Below are 14,248 nucleotides of genomic sequence, written 5' to 3' on the forward strand. Positions count from 1 at the left end.
CAATTTTTGTGTAGCAAAAGTGACGAACCACCCTAATGTTTCATACAAACATTGGAGAAGAACTATCTTATATTTTGATTAAAACGAAGTGCACATTTTCCTTGGTACCCCAAAGTTGATTCCTGTCGAATTTAGTTTAAATATCATTTTATCATAAATTTTAGAACTAAGATTAGTATTTTTCTTTAAATGTATAATTTGGCATTTGCAATTGTAGAAAAGAATCAAAACAATTTAACGAATCGAATTAAAATGGTCGCGGATAAAATGATTCTCCGACCTTTGAAATGTCTGCTTACGAACCAAATAACTAATAACAAACTGCATGAAAGGAACTAAATTGCCGAAACATACATTATGATCCATCTCTGGCGTTCTAATAATAGTTACCATCACCAATGCCAATGCCAAATCGCAACAAAAAAAACACCTAAATAAATCCAAACATCTCATTTCGACTCACCTTTCGCATTTCCATTGCGCTTGCATCGCTTGGACTGCGACGGCTGTTGCTGATGCTGCTGCTCGTCCAAAATCATAATCCGTTCTTCGTCATCGCTGTCACGCCCATCATCGACACCGGAAGTGCGATCATTGTGCTGCCGCTGACCACCGTCATTGACGGTTCGTCGCTGGTTCCCCCTCGCGATGATTCGGGGAGCCGCGGACGACCGCGAGTCAGATCTATCCAACAGAACTGCGATTTCAAACTCATCCCCACACTCTTTACTGGCGGAACCACTAGCGGTTCCTCCTCCTGCCCCACCACCAGCACTGTTCCCCGTCAGGGACCACCTGTGGGCCATTCCGAACTTCGGTCGGTTATCTTTCCTCCAATTAACGCTTCCAGATCACCAGGATCACCGTTTTCACCACTAATTTCACCACGATCGCCTTCCCCTTATTCACGCCACTTTCACTGAGTCGACACTGCGTACTGCGGAATTTCACGCACTGAGAACTCACTTAGGACCGATACGGCACCGAGTCGCACTGACCACATCACCGTTCAACGGTCAATCCGCTTCTACATCTGGGAATTTGTTGATAACATAGAGAACCCGGCTGGAAATTGCCCCGCCTGTTGGACCTGTGCGTCGTCGTCGTGTCACATGTGGTTAATTAGTGTGTTGATTTGCAAGCGGCCGGCCAGCCAGTCGGAGTAGTTCTAATTGTATGCAAAACTGTCCCCTGAACGAGCACTGGCGTCCGTGGCCAGTTGGGCCTGCCCCCGGATGACGGCCGAAGGAGGAGGCGGCAAAACCACGTGCGAATCGCTCAGGTAGATAAACAAGGTTTGTGGTTGTTTAGCTGAAAATTTATCGAAGACAGAAATTAAATGCTATGTTGACAATTCCAAATATTTTTAATTCAATTGAGATCAAAAAATAGACCTTATTTTTACAGCTTGTTGCTTAAATTACTATGTTGGATTCTGCTTAAAAAACTGGGATCTGTTTCGCATTTTAACTTGCTAGAGAAAAAGTTCAAGAATATTATGAAAATTAATAAATTTTGAAATATCATATTTGATCAACCTACAACATGGTTCCAACCAAAATTATATGGATTTAGTTTATCTTGAAATCAAATCTCCAATGAACAACCAATGATTTCTCGGCAATTTTCAAACAGACGTCAATCTTAATTCCACCTGAATGCACTCACTCAGCACCGGCCCCTCAATCAAGGTGTGCATCAGACGCTGCTCACACAAAAGTTAATGTGTCCATTTGCTGCGTTCATGTGAGAGCGAGATTTAACTGGCTCAAATTTCTACTCCCAGCCTAATTGACAGTTACACGCGTTCGAATTGTAAGCAAATAGCGCTGAAATTCCTACCACTTCACCTACACACCTGGGTTGGCCTTTCCGAATCTGCTCTCGTCCGTCAGCTCGGCGGGAATGATTCAACTTTGTGTGCCAGAGGCAGAGTGGGTGAAAATACCTGGTTGCCTGTTTTCACATGACGATTTCGTTTCGCATGTGTAGCAGATGCATTCGAAACTGCACCCGAAAGTCGGGGAAGAATTTCCAGGCAATTAACTAATGACCAGCAAAGTTAATGGCAACAGACAGGTCATTTTTAAACAGATTCGGGGTTAAGCAGAACAGATGAATTCTTGTATTTATTTTCCATCGTTCATTTTTTATTTTATTGATAAAACTATGTTTTCTTGCTCTTTTGGAATATCTCAGGATGTAGACAATGAAAGTTTAATTTTCTGATTTGTTTCCATGGATTCAAGTTTCAACGCTATGTACAATTTTCTACGGTAAGTGATTGTAGCTAGGGCATTTGTCCCTATTTTAGGCCTACTAAGCCGAGTACACTTTAAATTTGATGTATTCTCTAAGGCTGAGATAGACAGCCTTGCTTATAGTACATAAATAAGTTGGTATGTTACGAAGTATTTTATTGATATGGTGGCATTTTAGTGACAGTTTTTGCAACGGGATTGTGGAACCCACCAACAAAAACACATTGCCGGTGGTTGGAGATTCGAGGGATGGCTCTCATTCGTGTGCTGAGCGATAAGCGGTAAGTTAAAGTGGTAAAATTTTTTGACCTAATGAGCAACTAGCAATTTGCCAAGTATAAAGTGAATAGTGATATATTTATTGCTTTATTTCTAATTCAAGAGGAAAAAGCTAATTATTCTTGCCTTCGAAAATGAAGATAATGACAGAACATTTCGTTGAATTAACTTTGCTAGACCCAAAATAGGGACAAATATCCTAAGCTACTACTGGCCATCATTGAAGGAACGGCTATTATCCACTTTTGGAAAAATTGAGATTTTTGCTCCAGGTGGTAGAGGATTTTCCAACGCACCTTCCAAAACATTAATGTCACTAAAAATGTTACGTTCTGGCTGCCGAAGAAAAAAAACAAAAAATCAAAACAAAACTTTATTTAACGCCACTTGAGAGTAATACGTGGTGTCATTCATTTTGATGGGCAAGAATAAATCACTTTTTCCTCTTAAATTTGAAATAAAGCAATAAATAGATCACTCTTCACATGTTTCTTGACAAATTGCTGGTTGCCCATTAGGTCAAAAATATTCACCACTTTTACTTACCGCTTGTTGACACTCAGCGTCACCACGGTTTTCATCACTCGGCACACGAATGAGAGCCTTTCCCCGAATCTCCAACCACCGGCAATGTGTTTGTGATGGTGGTTTGCACAATCCCATTTCAAAAGCAATCACTAAACTGCCACCAAATCAATCAAATTAAGGTTACTTCGTCCACCTCCGAGCATGGCTGTATTTACAGTCCATTTCACACATTTTCAAACTGTGACAGTGTGTGTGTGCACTTTTCACAGCATTTGTCCCGACCCCTCTTCGATTTGCGTGAAACATTGTCCTAAGGGGTAACTTTTGTCCCTGATCACGAATCCGAGGTTCGTTTTTTGATATCTCGTGACGGAGGGGCGGTACGACCCCTTCCATTTTTGAACATGCGAAAAAGAGGCGTTTTTCAATCATTTGCAGCCTGAAACGGTGATGAGATAGAAATTTGGTGTCAAAAGGACTTTTATGTAAAATAAGATGCCCGATTTGATGGCGTACTCAGAATTCCGAAAAAAAACGTATTGATCATCGAAAAAAAACACTAAAAAAGTTTTTAAAACTTTGCCATTTTCTGTTACTCGACAGTAAAAAAAATTTGGAACATGTTATTTTAAAGGAAATTTAGTGTACTTTTCGAATCAGCATTGAAAGGTCATTTTTTCACTTATAACAAAATTTTTCATTTTAAAATTTCGTGTTTTTTTCTAACTTTGCAGGGTAATTTTTTAGAGTGTAACAATGTTCTACAGAGTTGTAGAGCAGACAATTAGAAAAAAATTGATATATAGAGATAAGGGGTTTGCTTGTAAACATCACGGGTTATCGCGATTTTACGAATAAAAAGTTTTGAAAATGTTGGTCGTCGTTACTCATGGCTGTTCATCGTCACCCGCGACAGACTCGGACGACGAAACATAGAGAAACGCAAAAACATTTTTTTTTTTTTTTGTAAAATCGCGATTACTCGTGATGTTTTTAAGCAAACCCCTTATCTCTTATATATCAAAATTTTTGTAATTGTCTGCTCTACAACTTTGTAGAAAATTGTTACACTTTAAAAAATAACCCTGCAAAGTTAGAAAAAACACCAAATTTTAAAATCGAAAAATTTTGTTATTAATGAAAAAATGACCCTTCTGGGTCAATGCAGATTCGAAAAGTGCATTAAATTTCCCTTAAAATGACATGTCTCAAAAATGTTTACAGTCGAGTAACGGAAACTGGCAGAGTTTTTAAAACATTTGTAGTTTTTTTCGATGAAAAATACGTTTTTTCGGAATTCTGAGTACGCCATCAAATCGGGCGTCTAATTTTACATAAAAGTCCCTTTGACACCAAATTTCTATCTCATCACCGTTTCAGGCTGCAAATTATTGAAAAACACATCTTTTTTCGCATGTTCAAAAATGGAAGGGGTTGTACCGCCCCTCCGTCACGAGATATCAAAAAACGGATCTCGGATTCATGATCAGGGACAAAAGTTACCCCTTAGGACAAAGTTTCGCGCAAATCGAAGAGGGGTCGGAGCAACTTTTCCCGATTTCGTGTGAGTTGGTAGAGAATTACCCACAGTCTTTCTCGCATATTACGGGTTTATTCATTAATTATTTAATATTTAATTATCTTTAAGACTCATAAATGAATGGGGTCGAATTTTTCATGCTAATTATGAACGTAATGCAAGATTGATTTCATTCTTATTTTGGTTTGTGGATTAAAACATCAAAATGATTTAGCATGTTCGTCGACCAAATTTTTGGGGCTCTACTACATTGGAGGTTGGATCCTAGGAGCAATAGACCCAAAATAGGGACCAAAAATGTTTTACAATTCAAATCAAATAAAAAGTCCGCACTGCTCAGTAGGCACAAACTTGGGACATATACCAAACTACCTACCTAGGCGGAAATTTGGTGTCGATCACAAGAACACGTATTTCCCAGAATACTTATTTTGGCATAATGGTCAATTTCAATGTTTGTGCAGATTAGCTGCTTTAGTTTGATTCTTTCCCGAAGTTTAGATCGGATAATAATAGAACATGGACAATATAATTACAAACTGAAACGTAACACTACATCAAAAGAATTAAATCTATTGACGAAGTCTTGGAAATAAGATATTGGTCACACCTTCTAATCACCAATTCGTCACAGCGCACCCTATAATGTCCAATAAATTGAAATCCTTGTATCAATAAGTGGTCATTGATATTCCATTAGCAATTTCAATCATTCAGGTAAACACGACGAATATCCGTTCCTATCAGATGAATTTAATCAATTATTCCCCGCCCGTCTCGACAAGGCGAGCGCATCAAAGAGAAGCAAAAACTATTCCACTAATTCAAAACAAACATCTCAATCCGCAAAGTCTGATATCTTATCCCGAGAATCGATCGCCAAGTCGTGCCTCCTCTGCTGCAGCGGCTGCATTCTTCATCGCGCGTTTGAACTCTATAATTGTAGTATGTTAATCTGCGTCGTCGAGTCAAGTCGAGATACTCGCGGACGCTCACTCACTCACTCACTCACGATGGCCGATCGATCGGACGAGGGCGACGCGCGTATTATCAAGATTCCGATTATAATTAAGCACTAGTTAGGCACGGTGCACCGATAAAACACAGTGTAAATGTCTTTATTAATCAATCGATGCGCGAGCAGCTTTCAGTTTAAGTCCAGCAGCACTTCAGGTAAAGGCAAAAGTCGGTGCGTTATCGCGACACTATGCGGCTAGCGGAAGCCCGTTAAGCAGCACTAAAGCGCGCCCCCGATATACGGCTAAACGAACGCCAAACTGTCACGCCGAGCTGTCCCGCCGCCGCCGTCCATCACGATGGCTGACCGCAACGATACTGACGTGATGATCTCGCGCCGACGATGCCCCTTGCAGCAGCGCTGATGCTGTTTTTTTTTTGTTGGTGTCCGCGCCAAATCAACATGTGCACAGGGAGCTGGGTACTCTACAATAACTAAACACACGGGCAGTACAAATCAACCTATACCGGTAGCCGGTACTTGACAGGTTTTAGCGTTGACCAGAGACGGAGCAGTTGGCAGGGTTATCGAAAATCTCTCAGCATGGAGTACATCAAATTAAGAACCACCCTATCGCTTAGAACCAACCCAACAAACACATCGAACGAGCAGCCCGAATTGGGCGCATCGATCTCCGACCGCTCTGATCGCGTCGATCGCGACGATTTACGCGCTCAGCTGCCAACAAACATGTTGCGCTGCGCTGTAATTATGGAAGGTTGCGTTTTCTTCGGCGCACCGCGAAAGATCGGCAGATGCTGCCTGTTTATGCTGTATATAGTTGTTGTCCCGGCAAAATTATGCTCAAAACGGATCTGATGAAGTTGGTAGCAATATGAAAGAATTTGGAATAATTGGGTGAAGTTTTGATAAAAAAAACTCGATCATTCTGAATTTTTAATTGGATGATCAGGCGAACAAAATTGGATTGACATCAAAAATTCATTTCAAAAACTAACTTGATCCACCTAGGGGAAATATACCCATTTTAATCACACTAAGCCGTTCGACCAATTCTCATCACTTTTGCCGTTTCTGCTTTTAAATCAACACTTTCAGATGTTTCAACAATGGAGAGTTGCTTGCTCACTTTTATTTGAGCTATTTATTACTTTGGAACAGTCAAAAACACTTTATATAAGCTGTAATTCATGATCAAAGTGCTGATAGGCCGATAATAGAAATAGGCTGAGAAAGGGTATAGTTCCCCTATGTGGTTGATGCCTTCCTCACTCTTTGCCAACAATGAGTAATAAGATGGGTTTAGACACAATTTTCATCAATTTTTCTAAGATCCGGAATAACAAAGTACATAAATATCATTTTAGTTTTCAAAACTCGAGCAGGGTTGCCAGATTTTTAATATTTTGGGCTCGTTGGAAAGGTCTTTCGATTACCTAACCGACTATGGGTCGGATAATCGATAAGGACTTTGTTTACATTAAGTGAGATCCTACTACAAAAATGTACATAAATATCACCTAAGCGGTCATAACTCGAAGCAGTGATCGTCAATGTTTTGGACTCGTTGAAAAGGTTTTTTATAACCTAACCAACGATAGGTTGGATGATGGATCCGGACATCGTTCAAATACATTTAAATGTGATCCGGCTTCAAAAAGTTCCTAAATATCAGTTATGTGGTCATAACTCGAGAAAGGGTTGCCGAATTTCCAATATTTTGGACTCGTTGGAAAGGTATTTCGATAACCTAACCAACGATGTGTTGGATAATGGATCTGGACATTGTTTACATACATTTAAGTGAGATCCGGCTGCAAAAAAGTACATAAATATCACTTAAGTGGTCATAATTCGAGGCAGGATTGCCTGATTTTCATTGGTTTAGACTCGTTGGAAATGTTTTTTGATAACATAATCAACGATGGGTCGGATAATAGATTCGGAATAAGTTTACATACATTTAAGTGAGATCTGGCTACAAAAAAGTACATAAATATCACTTAAGTTGACATAACTCGAGGCAGGGTTGCCAGATCTCCAATGGACTCCTTGGAATGGTCTTTCCATTACCTAATCAACGATATATAACATGATGATATTTGGTGTGATTTCCTGCAATCATTCAGTTTTCGAAAATATGCAAAAACACATTTTTATACATAACTTTTGAACTACTTATCAAAACTTCAAACAATTCAATTGCACCGTATGAGACCCTGAACCAAGTCGAATGCGACTGGTTTGGTCAAAAATGGTTCAGCCAGTGCTGAGAAAACTTAGTGACATTTTTGGTCACATACACACACACATACCCACAGACATTTTTCAATTTTCGATTCTGAGTCGATATGTATACATAGGTGGGTTTTCGAGCTTCAAATAAAAAGTTCATTTTTAGAGCAGGGTTAGGCTTAGTGATTTTTAACGCTCAAAAATTGCAAATTTCACGGGGACCTTAATTTCAAAATACCAAATTTCACGGAAATTTCGCGGAACGTGAAAAATATTAAAAAAAATAATAACTATCTCAGAAAGTACTTTTCATTCTTGTTTTCAATAAACTTACAAAATCATAGCTTTATTTTGACGTGACTTATAGTAATTTAAAAAAATCCTCGTATAGCCATTTATTGAACTGCTTTTTTAATGTTCGACTAATATAGCTAAACAGTTTTCGCTGATTTGCTACTATTTTATCCTTTACATTTTATTGAATTTCATATCAAATCCTAATTCAACAAAACAATCTAATAATTAAAATAACTTTGTTTGCGACATTTTGCCCAGTTGAAAATATTTTTTGAGTTTTCAATGAAGTTTTCACCTCACTTTTCAAAAACTAAATTTAAAATCTTTTGCCTATTGATTTAATCTGTAACGAAATCTTCAAAATGTTATTAAAAATCCGAACAGAAAACAATCATTTTGTTTTAATTTCCACGGGAGCCATTTACGCAAATAATGAAATATCGTGAAAATTGAGCTATGTGAAATGTTCTTAAGAGGTGACTTTAAAGATAAAAAACTAAGTCGAAAAAAACTAAGAAATAAATATTAATTTAATTTTGAATAAACCAAGCATGGCTCTTTGAATTTCTTATAAAATTATATGTTTCAAATATCAAATTAAATAATGTTTGAATTGTTGTTTGGGGTCATGAAAATATTACTAAATTAAGTTAGTTCTGAGTAAAATTGATAAACTTTTTTTAGATTATCTAGTAAATAGCAATCTATTTACTTAATATTTTTCTTTACACTGATGAAATTCAATTTGTCAATCTATTTTTATTTTGCTCCTCCAGTTAGATCATTGACCGGAGGAAAAGGGAAAGACGACTTTTTCCACTTGATGTTACTTTTACAAGAATGTTTGCTATTAATTGATTTAAAAAAAAATCAAAAAATATCACTTTTTAACAAGTTTTGGTTGAAAAATATAGAATTTATAAAAAAATGCGAGATTACATTTTTTTCTTTTGATGATTTTTGTTAACATCATTTTAGCTTTTGCTGCATTCACTTCTTAGTAAATATTCTATCAATTTCATGTTAATGTAGGTTTTTCTAACAATTTTTCAAATGGTTCATATCACACTTTTTAATTGAAAACTAATAACATTTACTCAAAATTTCATTAATGAAAGAAATATTGATTATGTTATTATTTTAAAGAATTGATTTGAGACAATTGACAAATTTCACGGGATTATACGGAAATCTTCAAATTTCACGAATTTCACGCTGTCCCCGAAATCATGAAAATTCACTAACACTAGATAGCTTTACCTCAGCGAGGAAGGCAAAACTATTTGATAAAAATTAAATAACAGCATGCATTTTAATTCACAAAGGTGACAAGAAAAATTGAAAATATATGAAAATCCTATAAGACATCCCTGGCTTGATCCCTTAGGCATCTTTAAAAGCAAATTTTATACGATAACACTGTCCATTACAGTGGAAAGACATAGTCATTTTTTCAGAACTAATTTAGAAAACAAACTCTTCACATTTTGATTTATTACAAACTTTGTGGGTGCCTTCCCCATGCCCAAAAACTTCAATTCTCCATACAATTTTGACAGCTGTTGATATAAAAAAATGGTACGTAATGTTCGAAAAAAACCCATAATTTTAAATTTTCGAAATTATTTGATTTATTTTAGGGGACAAAAAACTGCAGTTTTAGAGCCATAGAGGATTATGGACAAAAAGGGAGCCGCCGGGTCGTGATTAAAAAAAAGTTTTTTTTTTGGAAAAAAAATAAATTTTAGTCAAAACAATATTTTGATTTCAGTTTTTAAAGTAAAATCAAATTTGCAATTGAAAAGTACACTCCAGTTTTTTTTATATAAAGTACACCGTTATAGCCACTTAATGTTGAATTTGAACTTGACATTCTCGTTTTTCGATTTTTTTTTAAATAGTGTCGGTGATTGTCCTATCATAATAAGATGTCGATAAGTTTAAAAAAAATTCAAACAAATTGTCTTAGGGAAGATTAGGCCTCTGATTGCTGAAATACAGCGAATAAAAGAAAATGAACAAGAAAATTGAAGTTTCAAAAGTCATTCAAACATTTCCACATTTTCTAATGCCAATATCTGGTCCAATTTTCAATCTTGAAAAATGATTTTCTCATTGATAAAAATAGTTTGAATTTTTTGTGATCAAGACTAACATTTCAAACTTAATATTTTACTATTTAAGATTCCATGACACTCGTCTCTTTGTATTCACAGTAATGCATTCCGCTAAAACGCTCAACCAAACCACAATTCCATGACAAGTTTCAATCATGATTCAATCAATTAAAAGCGATGGAAAAGTTAATAATACATAGTTCATGGCTGTTAAAGATATGTGCTACACTAAATTCTGATTTTTTGTTAATTTGATAAATTTAATTGATATCATAAGACTCAACAACTCGCCATAAATCACTCTGACAGCCAACTGCTACCGAACACAAGACAAACAGCACAAATCACTTAACCGTGTGCTCATCAAATCATGTGCTCGCGCGGAGGCACCTCTCCAGATCTTGCCATACCTCCTCCATCGGTCATCAATGTCCTCTCCGGCAAGCGCCACTGCCACCGGTCATCATCTATGCGCCGGTCAATATTTACCTAATTCGTCATTTAGCTACACACTACACAACACAACTCTTGAACGGTTCTTCTCAGTCAACCCCGTAGACAAGCTGCTGTCCTGTAGTTCAGCCCGTTACGGCGCACTCTGATCAAACACGGCCATATTGATTAATGGGACAGACTGCTGTAAAGTCACGTCACTTTCGTTCGTTGGTCGTTGCGCAAAGTTTGTGTACAGATTGTCTACCCGGGGAGAGCCGAGGGGCACTTGGCCGGGGGCGTGATCACGTCTACGATCATCAGGCTGCAGGGAAAAATCTGCGAAAGAAAAGCGAAAATTGAAGATGACAAATGATTTATAGGTTAGTTTTTCTGCATCGTCTTCCGATCCGGCCATTCGGAGTGCAGCACACAACGATCAGAACAATAAATCATCATCGGATGCACGGCGCTCTATTCGTTGACGCTGGTCTGGTGTTTGTTTTTGAGATATTCAGCCCGTTTGCCTAATGGATGTTAATATATGTTAAGTGTAGGGATCGATGATGCTCCACAGCGCATGAAGTGAGAAATACATCAATTACAACGGGTCGTTTGAATACAGAACAACCTGTTCTGATTGGCCTTGGCAGTCAAATTTGTATACAAGACTATTAAATTAGTTGTAATTTTACATTGTATCAATATTTAAACTTTGATTGTTTGTTCAAAAGTATCATGAATATACCATCATGCGTCCCCTTTAAAGATAGAAAATGATATTTGATAATGTTAAAGCTCCAAGGACTCCCTGGAGTTAAGGCCACTGTAACATACCAGATGTTGTCGATGTTGACCGTAGAGCAAACTCACACGATGCCTCTGTGCTCTCTTGTATTAAGTTTGCTGGTTTTCCTATCTAGTTAGCATAAGCGAGCACAAAGGCATCGATTACTTGGATGATCTAGGATATCCCAGCATTTCAACAAAGCAGTCTGTCATATACTCACTGAAGCTAGGCTTGACACACAGGTCCTTGGAGAACCTAGGACATCCCAATAATCAACAACATTGTTTACCCTACCCGCTGTAGTCCGGAGTCAAAGTCAGACAACCTCTTGCTTGTAATACAGTACAGACTCGATTAACCGAAGGTTTTGGCAAAATTTCACTTCGGATAATCGATTCACAAAAAAAATGTTTTCGTTGTTTTATTTTTGATAGTCGAGCTTCAGTATGAGCCCTAAACTACTCTTAAGTGATTTAAAAAATTTAAATCCAAGATGGCGGCTAAAATGGGGCGATGAAATATTGAAAAAATGCCTTTTTTTGTTTAAGTGGCAATCAACCGTTCAAATTTGACTGAAATGGGGTCAAAAAAGCTAAGCAATTCACTTTAACGTTCCCCGGGTCTTTTTTGGTCTCTGTTGCAAGTTTCTACTCATTTCTAGGCGTCCGAAGGTTACGTGTGATGAGTCACCCAAAACCTCTTTTACGCAAAATGGACCGATCTCGTCTCGAAAAATGTCACCGTGTCCGTCTGGGATTGAACCCAAGCCTTACTGGGGTGAGAGGCTAAAAAAACAGTTTTGTTCATGATTTGATTATCCAAAGTTCGGATAATCGAAACTTTGGATAATCGAAACTTTGAATAATCGAAAACGCACATATCTTAATCCCAGGGATTCTTTGATTGACCTGGGACTCCTCTAAATACCTACAGTGCACTCAAAGGCTCAGAGTTAACAATTAGTTGGGATTCAAGATCTAGCTACCTCTTTCTTGATACGATGAGAGATGCAGAGGTCTCCAGGACTCCGGATAACCGAGGATATCTCCATCAAACCTATCTACCGTACAAAAACTATGCTGTTATGATTCCCTCTTCTAACTACCATCAACTTCCTCGATTCTATGTTTCCTGTACTCAGTGGCATAGTTTAGCTGTGCCTCTAAACTTTCAAACAGTTGATAAAGTTCTGCCACCGCGAGTAGTACACAAATTACGTTCTGCGCTAGTCTGTATATGAAGCTGATAAGCGGGATGCTGATTATAGTGTAAGTAACATTGATGGTTGAACTTGTAGCGCAAACAGATGATCTTGTTGTTTTCAAAGGATTTTTCTTTTCGGAACCATCACTTTATCGCAAGAATGCCAACCAGAGTCCCGGTGGTCCTACCAGTACGACCCTATGACGTGCGTTCTGGAGAACCTGGCACAGGGCAACTTTACCGATTTGGAAGAGGAAGTCTTCCACAATGCGTCCTACATTGAGCTAGCGAACGCGACCTTCTCGCAGTTTGGATCGCATCACTTCGCGGTGCTTCCGGACTACGTCACCAGGCTGACCTTCAGCTACGGCAAAATTACCGAAATCTATTTCCTGTCGGAAACGTTGGTCGCGTTGAAGGTCTTCAACGTTCAGCTGGAACGATTCTTTGTGGCGGAACGCGAAAACCAAGTGCTTCGAAGGTTGGACGTTAGTTCCCGGCTTCTGGCGGAGATTCCCAGCAGCATCGCGTTTCTGGTTGGGTTGAAGTCACTAACGTTCAGCGGTTGCAATCTGACCACGGTCCGGCTTGAGCTGTTCAAGGATATGAAGAACTTGACTGATCTTAACCTGTCGGACAATCACATAAGTTCGATTGAGGTTGATTCAAAGCTTTTTCTTGGCTCATTGCGGACGCTGTCACTTGAGGAAAATCGTTTGCAAGAAATTGATCGATTTCCGGAGGCTTTTCCAGAGCTGAGGACACTGAGTTTGTACGAAAACAACTGGTTCTGTGACTGGGTTACGGCAGTACGGAAACAGATCTTCAGAGCAATGATCGTGGTGTACGGTAGTGAATGTCAAAGTTCCGATAACGGAGGTTTGTGCTGCAATAAACGACCTTGATCACTGGAACTTGTGTTTGATTGATGTTGATCATCGAAAACCTCCCATCGAAAGTAAGTCTCTGCTCATTATTTCGTCCAACAGAACCGGTGTTTCGAGGATTGGCCTAGGTTATGATCAGCCCCTAAATCATCAACAATAACATGCCGTCGTCGGCATCCAAAAAACAGTAAACAGCTCGTTCCGTCTCGAGTCGCGGATATTCACCATCACGAAGTGTCGCGTGATTTCAATTAAGTTTTTGGCGTAACGACGCATCTACATGCTCATATGACTCTCCGTCGGCGGACTTTGCAGCACATGACGAGATTTAATTATACATCGTGTATTGGTTGATACTAGGGTGAGTAGCCCTAAATTGGGTTTTTTTACATCGAAACTCCCTAATCAATTCACGATGTTTTGTTGATCCAAGATAATCGCTTCAATTATTAACCCTTAAAATAGTGTATGAATACAATTCTATCAATAGTAAAACAATACACCCTACTTTACTGACCAATTACCGAAGCTGATTAGACGTTTCTGAGAGCGACCAAATGGCAACAGTAGCCATGTTCGTCTCTGGACGAGACGAAAATTTGTTGTGACATGAGAGAAAAAATTTCACAATGTCTGCAAGGACTCGGCCGTCTCAGCCTGAGCAACCGTGACGACAAACTCTTTCTACAAACCCTGGATT

The 14,248-nt window shown here is 38.5% G+C and overlaps 2 protein-coding genes across 4 annotated transcripts in view; one reads left to right on the forward strand and one right to left on the reverse strand.

The window, feature by feature from the left end:
• The window catches only part of LOC120417504 (organic cation transporter protein), a 90,810-nt gene that overhangs the window by 68,972 nt on the left and 7,590 nt on the right, over positions 1 to 14,248 (reverse strand). Inside the window, exons 2-3 of one of the 3 annotated variants that reach the window (XM_052709636.1) lie at positions 10,726 to 11,007; positions 464 to 1,033 (exon numbers count right to left, since the gene is read on the reverse strand). In XM_052709636.1, coding sequence (XP_052565596.1) covers positions 464 to 806 — 343 coding nt within the window. In that variant the 5' untranslated portion in view covers positions 807 to 1,033; positions 10,726 to 11,007. Of the gene's footprint in view, positions 1 to 463; positions 1,312 to 5,218; positions 6,229 to 10,725; positions 11,008 to 14,248 lie in introns of those variants that run through there. The other 2 variants (XM_039579581.2, XM_052709637.1) reach the window with 2 other exon arrangements.
• LOC120417505 (toll-like receptor 7) lies at positions 12,623 to 13,575 on the forward strand. Its single transcript, XM_039579583.2, has 2 exons — positions 12,623 to 12,726; positions 12,786 to 13,575. The coding sequence occupies exons 1-2, from the start codon at positions 12,695 to 12,697 to the stop codon at positions 13,564 to 13,566; spliced, it is 813 nt and encodes a 270-aa protein (XP_039435517.1). The 5' UTR covers positions 12,623 to 12,694; the 3' UTR covers positions 13,567 to 13,575.

The sequence above is a fragment of the Culex pipiens genome, chromosome 3 (assembly GCF_016801865.2).
Source record: "Culex pipiens pallens isolate TS chromosome 3, TS_CPP_V2, whole genome shotgun sequence".
Classification (NCBI taxonomy): Eukaryota; Metazoa; Arthropoda; class Insecta; order Diptera; family Culicidae; genus Culex; species Culex pipiens.

What these genes read in the sequence shown, in the direction of transcription:
- LOC120417505 (XM_039579583.2), top strand. Translation starts at nt 12,695, where the DNA reads ATGAAGCTGATAAGCGGGATGCTGATTATAGT. An exon ending in AGCGGGATGCTGATTATAGT is followed by an intron (nt 12,727 to 12,785) that starts GTAAGTAACATT and finishes TTGTTTTCAAAG; the next exon opens with GATTTTTCTTTTCGGAACCA.